General features: G+C 41.7%; 1 protein-coding gene across 4 annotated transcripts in view; it reads right to left on the bottom strand.

Annotated features, from left to right (window-relative positions):
• enox2 (ecto-NOX disulfide-thiol exchanger 2) overlaps positions 1-17,541 on the bottom strand; it is a 261,786-nt gene that overhangs the window by 599 nt on the left and 243,646 nt on the right. For 3 of the 4 annotated variants that reach the window (XM_061685288.1, XM_061685289.1, XM_061685291.1), the window contains 3 exons: positions 15,416-15,512; positions 14,235-14,273; positions 14,071-14,156 (listed from right to left, as the gene is read on the bottom strand). In XM_061685288.1, coding sequence (XP_061541272.1) covers positions 14,071-14,156; positions 14,235-14,273; positions 15,416-15,512 — 222 coding nt within the window. The remainder of the gene's footprint in view (positions 1-14,070; positions 14,157-14,234; positions 14,274-15,415; positions 15,513-17,541) is intronic. The other variant, XM_061685290.1, reaches the window with a different exon arrangement.

The raw sequence follows: 17,541 nt of genomic DNA, 5'->3' as shown, positions 1-17,541 counted from the left end.
AAAATAATAGACAATACAGAGACTGGTTTACTATCACAAAAAAATCAATCAATCAATCAATCATGTGACTGTGAATGTGTTGGTGCAGCTACTGATACTGAATGCACAGTGACTAATCTTTGAATACACAGCAGATACTAAATGTCTACACACCCCTGTTCAAATGCCAGGTTTTTATGAAGTAAAGAATTACACCAAGATAAATCATTAAAAAAACCTGAGATCTATCTGATGCAGTGGAAGCTCTCTGCGGAACACGACTTGTGCTGTTAGCTGTGATTAGGGTTGGGCATCGTTTGAATTTGAGCGTTTCCGGTTCTGATTCCGGTTCCAAACGATTCTCGATTCCGATTCTTTTAGGGGGCTGGGTCAAAAAAGTTTGCATGGTTTAAATAAAGGGTGTCCAAATTATGAACATATTCACAAGTTATTCTTGTACACATTTTTATTTTCAGATGTTTTATTGTTCAAAAATGTGAGCTGACACACCATATATGTTCACATGAACATGAAAATAAATATTTTAAAATTTTCAACAGGTACTCTAATTATTTGTGTATTTCTACTTCATACTGAACCGACATCAAAGCATTAAAATCAATATCAATTTTAAATCCAATGGAATCGCAACCTAAAGACTGGAAATTAAATTGTGAGCTTCGTAACAATACCCAGTCGTATTTACTCCCACCTCTGACTAAAATACGTCACGCATTGCCATACTGTCATTTGGAGAACAAGATTGAACAAGCCCTGTTGCACAGTGGCCTGCTGTGTCGTCGCACGTAATTATGCCGCGTGTGGTGTCACCAGATAAGCAGAGCGTCCGCTCTGCTGCCTTCTTCTTCTTTTTCTTCTACTTGTTGTTGTAAGGGGAGTCCAGCCAAGGCATACTGACAAATGTGCGCGCAGGCTGCCTAATGAGTGTTGTTCACTGGAGTGTGTGCGGTAAGAGCAGACAAAACGTGGGCACCTGAACGCACCATCACAGCAACAAACAAACACCAATCAAGAGAAGACCTCTATTCTTCCTTTGACACGTGTGTGACACGACGAGTCACAGCGACATGGAAACATCCTGACATTGTCGCGACGGCGACCATGGCATCATTTCTATGGTTAATCAGATTAAGTTTGTGCACATAGCAAATTAAAGAATGCTCAATAAAAAGCGAGTAACTTCATCATGTCATATCTACGGTATTAACGGGAATAAACTAGTTATTTACAGGTTGGCTCCTGACTCATTCACTGTTGTGGACGTTTCTATTCATCAACTGGAATCCCAACTGTTTACTGCCACCGACAAATACACCGTGTGCAGAATTATGAGGCAAATCTCATTTTTGAGGATTATTTTTATTACTCACCACCCGCAGGGCTTTAGGTTAATACAATGTTAATAAACCTCAAACAAGAATGTTTAAGTTACTTTCTTACAAATTCTTGTGAGTGAGGTTTAGGCTTTCTTCAGAGAATATCAATATGTGGACAATTATTAGGCAACTATTAGTGTGCAGAATTATGATGCAACTAAATGAAAAACATTTTCCCACCTCCATGTATCCATCCATCAATTTTCTGAGCCATTTCTCCTCACTAGGGTCGCGGGCGTGCTGGAGCCTATCCCAGCTATCATCGGGCAGGAGGCGGGGTACACCCTGAACTGATCGCCGGCCAATCGCAGGGCACATACAAACAAACAACCATTCACACTCACATTCACACCTACGAGCAATTCAGAGACTGCAATTAACCTACCATGCATGTTTTTGGGATGTGGGAGGAAACCGGAGTGCCCGGAGAAAACCCACGCAGGCACGGAGAGAACATGCAAACTCCACACAGGCGGGGCCGGGGATTGAACCCGGGTCCTCAGAACTGTGAGGCAGACGCTCTAACCAGTCGGCCACCGTGCCGCATTTTCCCATCTCACTTTTTTATTTTCATTTGTTTAAGTGAGAATTATAAACAAACAACTCAAAGCTTTTCAACAGAAATGGAAAGAAACGGATATATAGAAAAACAGAGACCAATATAGCCACCCTTCTTTTCAATAACGGTGATAAGACTTCCTTCCGTGGATTCTGTCAGTTTCTTGATTTGTGATCGATCAAGTTTTTGTGCAGCAGAAACCACAGCCTCCCAGACATTGTTCCGAGAGGGGAGATATACAGTGAAGGAAAACAGTACACGTTTTCCTTCACTGTATATCTCCCGTTTAAGAACTGCCCACAAGTTCTCAATAGGGTTCAGGCCAGTTGAGGAAGAGGGTCATCAGTTTATCGTCTTTCAAGCCTTTACTGGCAAGACATGCAAAGGAGTACATGGATGCATGTGATGAAGCATTGTCCTGCGTAAAAATCATTGTCTTTTTGAAAGATGCAATCTTCTTCCTGTACCACTGTCTGAAGAAACTGTCTTCTAAAAACTGACAGTCTGTTTGGGAGTTCATTTTGAGCCCATCTTCAACCCAAAAAGGTCCAACCAGCTTATCTTTAATAATACCAGCCCATGCCAGTATCCCACCTCCACTTTGCTGGCGTCTGAGTCGAAGTGGAGCTCTGTGCCCGTGAGTGATCCAGCCACGGGCCCATCCACCTGGTCCGTCAAGAGTCACTCTCATTTCATCAGTCCATAAAACCTTTGAGAAATCTGTCTTCAGACATTTCTGGGCCCGGTCTAGATGCTTCAGCTTATGTGCCTTCTTCAGTGCTGGTCTTTTTTCAGCTTTTCTTCCCTTGCGCATGTATGTGTATACTGAACATCTTGTACTTCAAGGTATTCCAGGTAGATTGCAGTTCTGAAATATGACAGTACTTGAAGATAATCGATTCCTGGTAGTGTCTTCCTTGATTCTTCTCAAATCCTTGGCAGTTAATTTGCATCGTTTTCTGTCAACACATTTCTTGCAACCCTGTTGAGTATTTACAACAAAACGTTTGATGGTTTTGTGATCACGCACCAATATCTTAGATGTTTCAAGAGGTCTGCATCCCTCTGAGGGACTTTTGATAATTTTTATTTTTATTTTTTTTACTCTTCAGAGTCAGTTAAATATTTTTGGCTCATTTTGCCCAAATAAAAGAAGCTACCTAATAATTACAAATAACTTTCTATAGGGTCTTGATCTCCTTGTCCCACACACACACGCATTACACAAATACACTGCACCTGCTATGCATAAATCCATTAAGCATTCAGGTTTATCCAGCTGGGAGCTAGGAAATATGCCGAAAAGTGATGAAATGGTCAAAATATGCACTTATATTCGTCATATATGTTGTTTTAATGGGCAGGTGTGGAAGAGGGTCTCCCCAGCTCGTCTGTGAAATTCAGGTTTGTTAACCACTGTAATGACGAACAGATTAAGGGTCGAACGGTTTCTGAAAACCATCCAAACGGTTCGGTTCAACTGTTTCGGTTCAGTCCGCAGGTGTCCCGTTCGGTTCGTAGGCACGCACAACTCTTTTTCTCTTTTACCAGTGTGGAGAAGCAGAGAGCAGTAGCGCTAATGCGAGCCAAGATGGCGCCGCACATGTTTGCAGTGGCGCAGCTTGGCAGTACTGCAAGTAGGCATATCAGTGTTCGATATACTGTGCATGAACTATTGTAATTCCTACACTTTATCTGATTTGGATGTAAATATCCTCAAATTAAAGCTGTAAGTCTGCAGTTAAAGCACGTCTTGTTCATCTCAATTTATATCCATTGTGGTGGTGTTTAGAGCCAAAAAAGATGAGAGTAGTGTCCATGTGAATGAAGAGATGAAGTTTACTGAGTGCAGTTTATACATGAGCTGAGTTCATTCACGTATGATTATTATCTGGTAGATAACAATACACATAAAAATCACTCCTCTACCCCTATTGAATATGAATTATGGAAAATGTCAGTCTATGTGCGTCCTCCATCCATCCTTCCAGATTTTATTTCGGAGAGTAATGATTAGATCAGTCTTTTCCAACCTTTGTTGACCCAAGGCACGTATTTTATATCAGGAAAAACCTCACGGTAAACCACCAAACAAAATATCCAAATAAGCATAAATACTGAAATAATGATCTTGTCTCGATTTACACTAGTCACAAATGTACTTAGTGTGAAATCTGGGCTTGTTTAATTGAACACAAAACTGACATACAGTGGTGCCTTGAGATACGAGTTTAATTCGTTCCGTGACCATGCTCTTATCTCAAAACATATTTCCCCATTAAAATTAATAGAAATGCAGTTAATCTGTTTCAGTCCCTCCAAAAAACACCATGATTTTTTAAAACTTTTTTTTTTTTTTTTTTTAATAGACAAGTAGCAGTATATTGTAAAATATAGTCATATTAATTATTATTGAAGTGTAATCAAGCCAAAAGTCTCACACACGTACACATGCTGAGGATTCATTTGCGTGCCTGTACCTTAAATGCGCCGTCTTTCTCTCTCTCTCCCAGCCCCCTGCCCTCTCCTGCTCGTGGAGCAGGAAGGTGTGTGCGTCTTGTCAGCGGCGCTGTTGTTGTTTTAGAGTTAGTTTTCAAGTAACTCCAATTGTAAGTGACAATTTAGAGCTTGAAACCTCTTTTTTTTTAAAGAACATTTATTAACTAGACCATTCACATGCAATTTCTGGAGAAATTGCATGTGAATGGTGCAAAACTGAATGAAATCATATAGAAAAGTAGAATTATTTGGAATGATATTGAATGCTGTTGAATGGTATGAAAGGACGTAGAATGAGCTAAACAGTGTGAAATTGGAATGGTTTGAATCAGTCGAGAAATGTGGAAGCAGGAGGGAATAATGTACAATTTGTCTTAATGTGGGGAAATGTGACATGTACGTGAAAAGGTGCAATTTGGGTAATGAGGGAATTTGGGGAATATGGAAAATATTTTGGAGTTGGAATGGTTTGAATCCCTCAAGATTTGTTAGAGGAGGGAATAATGTAGAATTTGTCTTAATGTGAGAAAAATGTCGGTATTTTGAAGTGGCAAAGTACAGAATTTGGGTAATGTGGGAATTAGGGGAATATGGAAAACATTTTGTTGTTAGAATGGTTTGAATTGGTCGAGAAATGTGGAAGCAGGAGGGAATAATACAGAATTTGTCTTATGTGTGTATTCTATGGGTATTTTAATGTGGGAATATATGAAATGTGGGTGAAAATGTGGAAATAATGCTGTCATTATATACTTTGTTTAAACCAAAGTATGCAAGTCACAATTGAGTTTCCTAAGAGTCAACATGTACCGAACCCATTCAAAAACCATGACAACAAAGCCAAGATACAAACTGGATTTTGTGAACCATTCAATTCCTACAACGGATCACTGTAAATGGCGGCATTACATTGCTTTGGATTTGAGCTCAGCACAGCTTTTGAGTTGAAGATAAAAATTAGGGGGTCGCTCTCTCCTTGTCACATCAATTATGAGGGAAAGAAAAGCCAACATGTTGGAAGTCGGCCAGGTTTAGGAACCTCACACTCAAATAAAGTATGTAAGGCATATCTTTGGTATAAACAGAGTACGTGCTGTGGTAGGTAGTAAAAAGTGTGTGTTGAAAACAGCACGCAGTTCATGAACCCCGAACACCATGTAAAAAAGCCATGCGGTGAGTGAGCATCACTCACGGGGTGTTTCTCAGCTGCATATGTCTGAATAAATTATTACTTTGCCATTAAAAGTCCTTTCTGTGTCTCGTTTTTTTGTCTTTTAATTTGAGGTGTCACAAAAGCAAAATACTTGTATATTAGCATCAAAGTCTTGTTTTCTCTCTTTTTTGATAATAAACCATTTTTTTGTGGTGAAAACATTCCATGTTCTATTGCTGATTACACAAGGAATGAAAAAGCTAGAATCAAACTAAATGAGTCTACGATACTCTTTCTTTTGGTAGGGTCATTGCTTATATTGTTTATAGGGCAATATTCAGTAGGTCTTGAAAGATCAGTCAAAATGCTCTACAATGGGGGGTTAATAGGGAACTTAAATATGGGTGGGTAAAATACATTTTAACATAATCCTGACAAAAAGAACCAGATTCTATGCAATTACAATGGTACCTTGACTCAAGAGTGCCCCAATTTGGCCTTCGCGTCGTCAATTTCTTACTTTTGTGTTGCAAACCAAAATTTGAGTTGTGAGTGAGCTTCGGCTACGCTGTTGCTCGAATAAAAAATAAATGTAAAATTACAGTACTGTAATGGCTTTGCCCGTGTACATGTACACTGCCACGGAAAAGTATTTCTCTTCTACAAAACAAATGTAAATATCACCCAAAGGTAAGCCAAGTAAATATAACATGCCGTTTGTAAAAGGAGATTAAAAGTGTGTGGAGGCGAGCCCGACTATATCCAGTCCGACTATATCCAGCCCGACTATATCCAGTCGGAACTTCTCGACCTCACACACCAGCTCGGGCTCATTCCCTGCCAGAGAGGTGACATTCCACGTCCCTAGAGCCAGCTTCTGTACCCGGGGAACGGATCGCCAAGGTCCCTGCCTTTGGGCACCGCCCAGCTCACACTGCACCCGACCCCTATGGCCCCTCCCACAGGTGGTGAGCCCATGTGAAGGGGGACCGACGTTACCTTTTCGGGCTGTGCCCAGTCGGGCCCCATGCGTGCAGGCCTGGCCACCAGGCGCTCGTCCTCGGGCCCCACCTCCAGGCCTAGCTCCAGAGGGGGGCCCTGGTGACCCAGGTCCGGGCAAGGGAAACATAAATCCATTTATAATATTCATCATAGGGGTCTTTGTCTGGTCCCTCACCAGGACCTGTTTGCCATGGGTGACCCTGCCAGGGGCATCAAGTCCCAAACAACTGAGCTCCGAGGATCGTTGGGACACACATACCCCTCCACCTCGATAAGACCCCTCCACCACGATAAGGTGACGGCTCCAGGAGGGGTGTTTGATCTTCTTATTCTTTTGCTTTTGGCTTGTCCCTTTAGGGGTTGCCACAGCGCGTCATCCTTTTCCATGTAAGCCTATCTCCTGCATCCTCCTCTTGAACACCAACTGCCCTCATGTCTTCCCTCACGACATCCATTAACCTTCTCTTGCCTGGCAGCTCCATCCTCATCACCCTTCTACCAATATACTCACTATTTCTCCTCTGGATGTGTCCAAACCGTCCAAGTCTGCTCTCTCTAACTTTGTCTCCAAAACATTGAACCTTTGCTGTCCCTCTGATGAGCTCATTTCTAATTTTATCCAACCTGGTAACTCTGAGAGTGAACCTCTACATCTTCATTACCGCCACCCTCAGCTCTGCTTCCTGTTGACTCTTCAGTGCCACTGTCTCTAATCCGTACATCATGGCTGGCCTCACCACTGTTTTATAAACTTTGCCCATCATCCTAGCAGAGACTGACACCTGACACCCGTTCCAACCTGCTTGGACCCGTTTCTTCACTTCCTGACCACACACACTATTGCTCTGGACGGTTGACCCCAAGTATTTAAAGTGCACCACCCTTGCTATCTCTTCTCACTGTAATCTCTCATTCATGCACATATATTCTGTTTTACTTCGGCTAATCTTCATTCTTCTGCTTTCCAGTGCATGCCTCCATCTTTCGAACTGTTCCTCTACCTGCTCCCTGCTTTCACTGCAGATCAAAATGTCATCTGCAAACATCATGGTCCACAGGGATTCCAGTCTAACCTCATCTGTCAGCCTATCCATCACCACTGCAAACAGGAAGGGGCTCAGGGCTGATCCCTGATGCAGTCCCACCTCCACCTTAAATTCGTCTGTCACACCTACAGCACACCTCACCACTGTTCTGCTGCCCTTGTACAGTCCTGTATTATTCTAACATACTTCTCTGCCACTCCAGACTTCTGCATGCAGTACCACAGTTCCTCTCTGGGTACTCTGTCATAGCCTTTCTCTAGATCTACAAAGACACAATGTAGCTCCTTCTGACCTTCTCTGTACTTTTCCATCAACATCCTCAAGGCAAATAATGCATCTGTGGTACTCTTTCTTGGCATGAAACCATACTGAAATATTCACTTCTGTTCTGAGTCCAGCCTCCACTACTCTTTCCCATAACTTAATTGTGTGGCTCATCAATGTTATTCCTCTATAGTTCCCATAGCTCTGCACATCGCACTTGTTCTTAAACACGGGCACCAGCACACGTTTCCTCCATTCCTCAGGCATCTTCTCACACGCTAGAGTGCTATTGAACAAGCTGGTCAAAAACTCCACGGCCACCTCTCCTAGATGCTCCCATACTGCCACAGGAATGTCATCAGGACCAACTGCCTTTCCATTTTTCATCCTCTTTAATGCCTTTCTAACTTCCCCCTTACTAATCATTGCTACTTCCTGGTCCACCACACTTGCCTCTTCTACTCTCCCTTCTCTCTCATTTTCCTCATTCATTAACTCCTTGAAGTATTCTTTCGATCTAGCTAGCACACTGCTGGCACCAGTCAACATATTTCCATCTCTATCCTTAATCACCCTAACATCCTTCCCATCTCTATCCCTCTGTCTGGCCAACCTGTATAGATCATTTTCTCCTTCTTTAGTATCCAACCTGGCATACATGTCATCATATGCTTCATGTTTGGCCTTTGCCACCTCTACCTTTGCCCTATGTCGCATCTCAATGTAGTCCTTTCGCCTCTCCTTGGTCCTCTCAGTGTCCCACTTCTTAGCTAACATTTTTCCTTGTATGATTTCCTGTACTGTGAGGTTCCAACACCAAGTCTCCTTCTCTCCTTTCCTGCCAGAAGATACACCAAGTACTCTCCTGCCTGCCTCTCTGATCAACTTGGCTGCAGTGGTCCAGTCTTCTGGAAGCTCCTCCTGTCCACCGAGAGCGTGTCTCACCTCTTCCTGAAAAGCTGCACAACACTCGTCCTGTCTCAGCTTCCACCACATGGTTCTCTGCTCTGCCTGTGTCTTCCTAATCTTCCTCCCCACCACCAGAGTCATCTTACACACCACCATCCTATGCTGTCTAGCCACACTCTCCCCTACCACTACCTTACAGTCGGTAACCTCCTTCAGATTACATCGTCTGCATAAAATGTAATCCACCTGCGTGCTTCTACCTCCGCTCTTGTAGGTCACCCTATGTGCCTGCCTCTTCTGGAAAAAAAGTGTTCACTACAGCCATTTGCATCCTTTTTGCAAAGTCTACCACCATCTGTCCCTCCAAGTTCCTTTCCTGGATGCGGTACTTACCCATCACTTCTTCATCACCCCTGTTTCCTTCACCAACATGTCCATTACAATCTTCACAAATCACGACTCTCTCTCTGTCTGAGATGCTCAGAACTACTTCGTCTAGCTTCTTCCAGAATTTCTCTTTCACCTCTAGGTCACATCCTACATGTGGGGCATAGCCACTAATCACATTATACATAACACCCTCAATTTCAAGTTTCAGCCTCATCACTCGATCAGATACTCTTTTCACCTCCAAGACATTCTTAGTCAACTCTTTTAAAATAACCCCGACTCCATTTCTCTTCGCATCTTCACCAAGGTAAAATAATTTAAACCCAGCCCAGAAACTTCTAGCCTGACGGCCATTACACCTGGTCTCCTGGACATACAATATATCAACCTTTCTCCTAATCATCATGTCAACCAAGTCCCGAGATTTTGCTGTCATAGTCCCAACATTCAAAGTCCCCACATTCAGTTCTAGGCTCTGTGCTTTCCTCTTCTCTTTCTGCCGAAGAACCCGCTTTCCACCTCTACTTCGACTTTGACGCACAGTAGCTGCATTTCCACCGTTGCCCTCCAGGTTGACGGCGCCGGTGGCGGACATTGTTAACCCGGGCCACGACCGATCCGGTATGGAATTCTTTGGATGAACGCTCATATTTGTTTGGCAAAGTTTTAAGCCGGATGCCCTTCCCGATGCAACCCTCTGCATTTATCCGGGCTTGGGACCGGCCTACAGTTTGCACTGGCTTGTGCCCCCCATAGGACTGCATTGATGAGCTTCAAAAAAAAAAATTTGAGGAAAGGGCATAAACTGTACTTTTTCATGGCACTATGTTAGTGCATCGAGAAGCGTAAAATTTTGGGGTACAAACACCCAAGGAAGGCTGGCCGGTGTGAGCGGTGGAATAATAACGTGTCTTAAACGCTACTCGTAGACCGATGGAAATAAAAGAGGTGCACTTGGGCAGACGTGAGTGAAAAGAACAATGAGCGTCCGTAGGGTTGATGCCACTGTTTGGCTAGCGGTGTCTCAGTCAGCGAAGGACGTGCTTTTAAAGTGTTTCGGCATCGGGGGAAATTGGCCGACCGGCCAGATAGAGCGATACACACACACCGATGACATTTCAGTCTTAGAAACGGAGACAAACTGTCTGAAGAAGTTTCTCGTAAAGTTCTAATTTTGTAACATTTATTCACAGATTGTAACTGAGGCTTTTACATCGACTGTTTTACACAAACAACCTGGATGCAATTATATGAAATTTCCTAATGACCAGGGGCCTCATGTACAAAGACTTGTGCGGATTTCCTACAAAAAACATGGCGTACGCTCAAATCCAGAAAACGTCGTACGCACAAAAATATCCAGATGGATGAATCTGTGCGTACGCATGAATCCAAGCACATTTCCTTCGTACATTCCAATCAACGTGGAAATGAGCGCACATACTGGAGAAGCCGACTCCTCCCTGTTCACGCCCACATTTAAATATGCAAATCATATATAAATTAACCCTGCTCCTGAGATCCCGATCTCTGCATGATCAGGAAAAAAGAACAATAAGCAAGGTAATGAAGAAAATTAAATTTTCTGAATGTGAAGTCGCTCAATGAATTAGAGGTGCGCAAGAAAATCCTCTTTTGGGCACTCTGTTCTCTGGCATTTACAACACGCAAAAGAGGAGCGAATGGGACAGCGCCTGTGCGGCTGTCAATGGTGTGGGGTCGGAACAGTGCACACACGCTGAACTAAAAAAGAAGTGGTCAGACATTAAGGTGGATGTGAAGCGGAGGACACGGCCAAAGTGTGGCCAAAACCGGCGCAGAGGGCCTCACCCCGTTTGAGAGTCACTGCGATCGTGGGTGACTCGGATCATCACACAAGGTTAATACCATATATTTTTATAACTCATAACAAATGTGTTCATACAGTAACCTACACTCAGCCCTCTGAGATAAAGGTTCATGCGTAAATGTTGTATGCATGGTATTTGTAATAAATCTTTTGAATTCAAATAGAAGCACATCAGCATATCAAAGAGGATATCAAAAACTTTTGAGTCCTTTTTGATGACTCAATTTATTATTTTAATACAGAGGAGAGGAGAGGACAGGCGCACAAAAAGAAAATCGTTTATTTTTTTAGGAGAAGAGTGGTAAATTATGTCATTTCAACACGTTTGAATCATGTGCAACCGATGTACATGTTCAAATTAAGGAAATTCAAAAGACTCTTTTTATGTACAGTCGCAGCCACGCGCTACATGATCGGGGGATTCGTCCACCGTCCCTGTCGTCTCCTTCGACATCCCCAGGGTCTCCGACCTCAATTATAGTGTGGAAATCAAATGTTGCCGAGCATTAATTGTTCCTCAGTGCTAATTATTCATGTGTTTCTGATGTACAGATTTATGATAACAGTTTCCCAACTCTAAGTGTCGCCAAAGCACCAAAAGCTGTAGAAACGTGCGTACGCCAGCCATGCAGTTGGCGTGAGGCACCACACACTTCTACGGTCTTTTCACTCTTGATACATCTGAACTTTGCCGTGAAAAAGAAAGTACGCCACGTTTTTGTGCGTACGCACCTTTTGTACATGAGGCCCCAGTTCACTGAATAGGGAAAGTGTATTGGGCATATGCTTTCTTAAAGAGATCAATAACCCTTTTGGCTTTGTGAGCTTGTCAATTTGACTTCAATTTCACCTTGAGACAACGTAATCAGTCACACAGGAGAATAAAGATGCAGTTTCACTCCAGACTTTACAAAGCAGGTGCCCAAGGTGCCACGTGCAGTAATCTCTACAAAACATCATGGGAATGTTGACTATTTAATAGATGCTTTTTTACATTTTCTATTTCATTACTAGTAGACCATTAAATAGTAACTTGGTGGAGGTATGACATTCTCACTTTGAAATGATACCGTCAGAGAGGTATTCATTTCACTACACTGTTGCTCATAGTTTGGTTACTTTTTGTTTTTTAGCTAAATGAGGGTCAAAGTATTAGGAACACGTCACAACCCCATTCAGGCCACTATTTGACACATTCTCCAAATTTCCAATTTTTAAAATTTTTTTTAATTTCACATTTTCCATGATAAAATGTTCTAAAGACTGTAAGAAATTTCAAATGTGCCTCATCCTCTCACATTTCTCAACCACTTCAAACTATTCCCATGTCAAAATATTCATCTCATTCAGGAGATTAGGGCTTTCTGTTCTCAGGTTGCTATCTTGCTATATGTTACCATGCCAACTCCTCGCATCTTACAAACACGCAGACACCAAAGGCATGAAAAAGGTGACCAAAAAAAAATAAAATAAAATAAAATATATATATATATATACTATTGTAACACTTTTGGAGTGTTCCACTGGGGTCTGGGGGTATCCCCCGGCCCCCCGCAGATATTTCTATTTTTATTTTAACATAAATTAATCTGGAATCTGGAAGACTCTGAAGAGTAGAATAAGGAAAAAAAAACAACAACAAATTATTCACGCAGAAAAACTCATTTACACCGCTCATGCACATGTTGATGTACAAATTTAAGATTAAAATGAAATTTTCCTAATTTCTTTGCCTTTTTGTTCTGGCCTCCAATTTGAGCCAGGCCCATCTCCACCTGCACCTGATGCCTGCTTTGAGCACTCTCATTCTGAAAAAGAATTGACTAAAATCATTGTCTCTTTCACTTCATTTTTCACCATTACCAACTTCAAAGGCTAATCCCAAATGCACCCTGTACACTATTTTTCAGTTTTTATTGGCCATTTCTGAATTTGAAGTTAGTTCATTCGGTGTTGTGACATAATCAGAATCATCTTTATTTTGCTCAGTATGTCCAAAAAACACACAAGGAATTTGTTTCCGGTAGTTGGAGCCGCTCTAGTACGACAACAGACAGTCAATTGACAGAGAACACTTTTGAGACAAAGACATTGACAAAAAACAGTCACTGAGGAATGGATCTAGCTGCCAGCGTTCAAGGAGTACGAAATAGCCTATGATGTCAGCGACCTCCCCTTGCCTCCAGGAAAAACTCATCGGATCTATATGATTCACGTAAATGGCCTATTTTGCGTTCAAAACGGCGAATTTCACCGAAAGGCGACTGATTTGCATGTATGATCTTAGCATTTTCTCAATTCTTATTCAAAGCAGCACCTGATAACAGTGCAAGATGTAAAATCCTTAGCAGTTGGCCTGAGCACTTTTGCTCCTCAGGTTACTATCTTGTTAGCACACTGACTCTTGCCGAATTTGCATTTTATCAGTTGTCATGAGAAATGGTACCTGAATTGAGTGCAAGACATAAAATACTTTGGCTACTCAGATTGCTATCATGCGATATGTTAGCACAACAACTGCAAGCATGTTAACATTTTATTGGTTTTAGAAATAGTACTTGAATAGAGGGCAAGATATAAAACCCTTATCAGTCAGCCTGAGCACTTTCTCTACTCAGGTTGCGATATGGCATACCAACTGCTACCAAATTCACATTTTATCAGTTCTCATTAGAAATGGTACCTGAATGGAGTACACAATGTTAAGTACTTTCGCTACTCAGGTTGGTAGCTTGCTATGATCGCATATAGACTGCTATTTTGTTAGAATGTTGGGCAAAATGTAAAACCCTTATCAGTTGGCCTTAGCAAATTTCTACTCAGGTTGCTATCTTGCTATATGTTAGCATACCAAATGCTAAAATGTTAGCATTTTATGAGTTCTCATTAGAAATAGTATCTCAATACAGTGTGAGTTGTAAAATCAAAAAAGCACTTTCGCTGCTCAGGACGCTGCCTTGCGATATGTTAGCATACCAACTGTTAACATGTTCGCATTGCATCTGGATGTGATGTGGCGGTACCTTGGTGTCGAGGCGCTGCAGGTAGGAGCAGATGTACTCGATGCTGGCTCCAAATGGATGCACATGAAGGAAGGTGGAGATGATGCCTGAGGGAGAATGAGAACAGGTTGCGCGTTATTATTGATAATAAATATACAGTATGGAGAGGACATTAGTGGCATCACCTCCTCTTCCCGTGTGGGGGCCCCCCTTGGACACTGCGGCTGCAGATTGGATTAGAGCGAGTGTTTAGCAACGGCTTTGTCGCCAAAACCTCAGCAAAGACAACCTCTCGCCCAAGTGAAAGTAACCATCTGCTTTCTGCTCACGCATGGCCCTCCCGGGAGATGTGATATACCCCCTCTTCTGATATCAACCACCTGCAGAGCATCAAGAGACCCACCCTGATGGTGTCTACCAAGGCCGCCGCTCGAGGCTTTTTTGCCGGGAAAACACTGCGTAGTCAATAGCTGAACAGAAGCAATGCGCTGTGACCACCAAACAAGTGAGGACGCAGATATTAAGCATTCCGTGTGCATCCAGCGACACAGTCAAAGTCAAATGAACGAAGACTTGAATTACAGCTACAAATTCGCTTTGTAAATTTTGCTCCAAGGTCCAATTCAAGCGCTTAAAAGATACCGTATATTTTTGTAAACGCACACCACATTACCCAGTGAATGTAAATGTGCAAAATAAGACTTAGAAATATCATTTCAAAACATTAAAAAGCCTATAAATATGTTTAATTCCACTGAAAAATAAACTCATCTGTTATGGAAAATTTTAACGTTCCTTTGTATTTCTTCAGCTTTTCGTGTTCCTTTATCCTGATGTTGCTATAATTTTGGATTTCTACACATGCACGCATGCTCGTTCACATATCCATCCATCCATCCATTTTCCGAGCCACTTCTCCTCACTAGGGTCGCGGGCGTGCTGGAGCCTATCCCAACTATCATCGGGCAGGAGGCGGGGTACACCCCGAACTGGTTGCCAGCCAATCGCAGGGCACATACAAACAAACAACCATTCGCACTCACATGCACACCTACGGGCAATTTAGAGTTGTCAATTAACCTACCATGCATGTTTTTGGGATGTGGGATATCAGTCCCATTCTCTACCTGTTATCCACTCTCTCCTCCTTATATAAAATATTAATATTATAAATATTATAAAATAATATTATATAATAATATATAAATGTATAATATAAAAAAAACATACAATATAATATAAAATTGCAATTAGCCCCTAAGGGACTATTAAAAAAAGTGATTTTTATATATATATATATATATATATATATATAATATTGCAATTTGCCCCAGGGCTAATTGCAATAATGACCATTAGGTCTTACCGACGAGCAGGGCTTCTCTCTCTGAATGGACAGGACTTGGTGAACTCCTCTCTGTTGGTCCTTCCCTCTCCTGACTACAGGACACCAGTGTACCCTCCTGTATACACACACATACAGGATAAACAAACACACATTTTAAATGGGACATTTACTTTATTACCAGGAAAATTTACTTTTTAATTGTTTGCATACAAATAGATATATGTCTGGAGTGCCTGCCAGCCTATCAAGTATAAAATTAAATAACCAAAAACATTTTTGGTAAAATAACTATTCCAAAATATTTAAGTGTTTTTGAGTCAGCCATTCAGAATTTTGTCTCACTGTGACGTAACAGTGGGACTAATTTACATAACACTGTCGCTATACTGCCACATGCACGGATACACACACTACGAGAATAATTCGGAGCACTAGTGATGATGTTTTCTCCGGGCACTCCGGTTTCCTCCCACATCCCAAAAACATGGCTGGTAGGTTGATTGAGGACTGTAAATTGCCCTTAGGGAATGTGTGCGCGAATGGTTGTTTGTTTATACGTGCCCTGCGATTGGCTGGCGACCAGTTCAGGGTGTAACCCCCTCTCGCCCGAAGTTAGCTGGGATAGGCTCCAGCACGCCCGCGACCCTTGTGAGGATAAAGCGGTACGGAAAATGGATGGATTAGTGATGAACTGAGTGAGAAATTAGTGAAAATAAAAAGTCTTTAGTTCGTTTTCATAACAGCTTTTTACTTCAGACTCTGAACTGTTATTTATTTTGCTATTACTTTCAGTTTATCATTTACAAAACAATCTATTTACTAGGTACATAAAATTATTACAAAAAAACTCCACATTAAATATGTAAATATTTATTTTATTAATTAACAGGGCTCGAAGTTAACCGATTCCCGATTACCCGGGGCAAGTTACCAAAACATAAACATTCCCGATCACGCAAGCGTGCGAAAAAAATATTTGTACTATGTAGGGATGTCACAATATTCACGATATTGTGAAATTAAAAGTGCCTCGATTTCGTCATGGCCTTGCCTCGGCATAAAATAATGAACAGTGATACTCCGTCGAGTATTTGAGTAATCGCCACCTCCCAACATGCATTTTATTCTCATTTATGGACTACCCTTAAACAGCATACGATGGTAATGAACGTCTGGTATGAACTGTACAGAGTTTGAGACAACTAAATCAGCCTTTTCTAAATGGTTAGCATTTACAATTAGCATGACCGGGCTAGTGATTAACATTTTAGTTAAAAACAAACCTCTCATACATGACTCATACATGTTATATGTACATTAAACATCTAATAGTGTTTTAAACATCACTTACAGAGACTGTCATTTTGGGCAATGTTTTTCACGAGCCCAACAGTGACCGTCATCAGCAAATGTCCGTGTGGTAAACATGGACAGTGGCCAAAGTGTTCCAGGCGGTGCAAATTGTTTCCGGGCGGCACAAATATGCCTTTATTAATATTTTTTTATTGCCTGGAGGCAGAATTTTATGCATCGAGCAATTTTTGTGGTCGACTTAGGCGAGTAAGCGTTTTTTTGTTTTTTTTTCCACAGCCCGAGATATAACCATCATCATCACCATGGCCGCCAGGTCAATATGCCACATTCAACATGGCCACCTCATACGCACGCGAGGCACGTCTTATGGAATTGGATTTCATCATATTGTATATCTGTGACCTGGAAATACGTCAGTCCCATTCTCTACCTGCATTGCGCCACAGCGCCAGTAAACAACAGCAGCCAATTCTAGAATTAACAAAGTTTAAGTGACAAATGGAAACAATTTTTGGACACATTGTTTGGTCTTGAAAGTCAGTTTTATCCAATATCTATTATATCGTGGTCCGTTATATCAAGATTCCACTGTAATGTGATACATGAATAAAAATGAATATAAATAAATAAAAACATTTTAAGCAACCAATTTAAGGGAAAAATGCAATGCAACAAACATTACAAGTCTCTTGATAATGTGAAAAGGAATGTAGTGGGCCGTATGTGACCCGCGAGCCATACCTTGCCCACCCCTTAAGTAACGTGTACTGTAATTCCTGATCATTGGGCTATTCTGACCTGTGTCACAGGCTTATTATTGAGATGCCTGG

Source organism: Phycodurus eques, chromosome 9 (genome assembly GCF_024500275.1).
Source record: "Phycodurus eques isolate BA_2022a chromosome 9, UOR_Pequ_1.1, whole genome shotgun sequence".
In the NCBI taxonomy this organism is placed as follows: Eukaryota; Metazoa; Chordata; class Actinopteri; order Syngnathiformes; family Syngnathidae; genus Phycodurus; species Phycodurus eques.
Note: the sequence above shows the minus strand (reverse complement) of the source record. Positions and strands in the feature narration are given on the sequence as shown.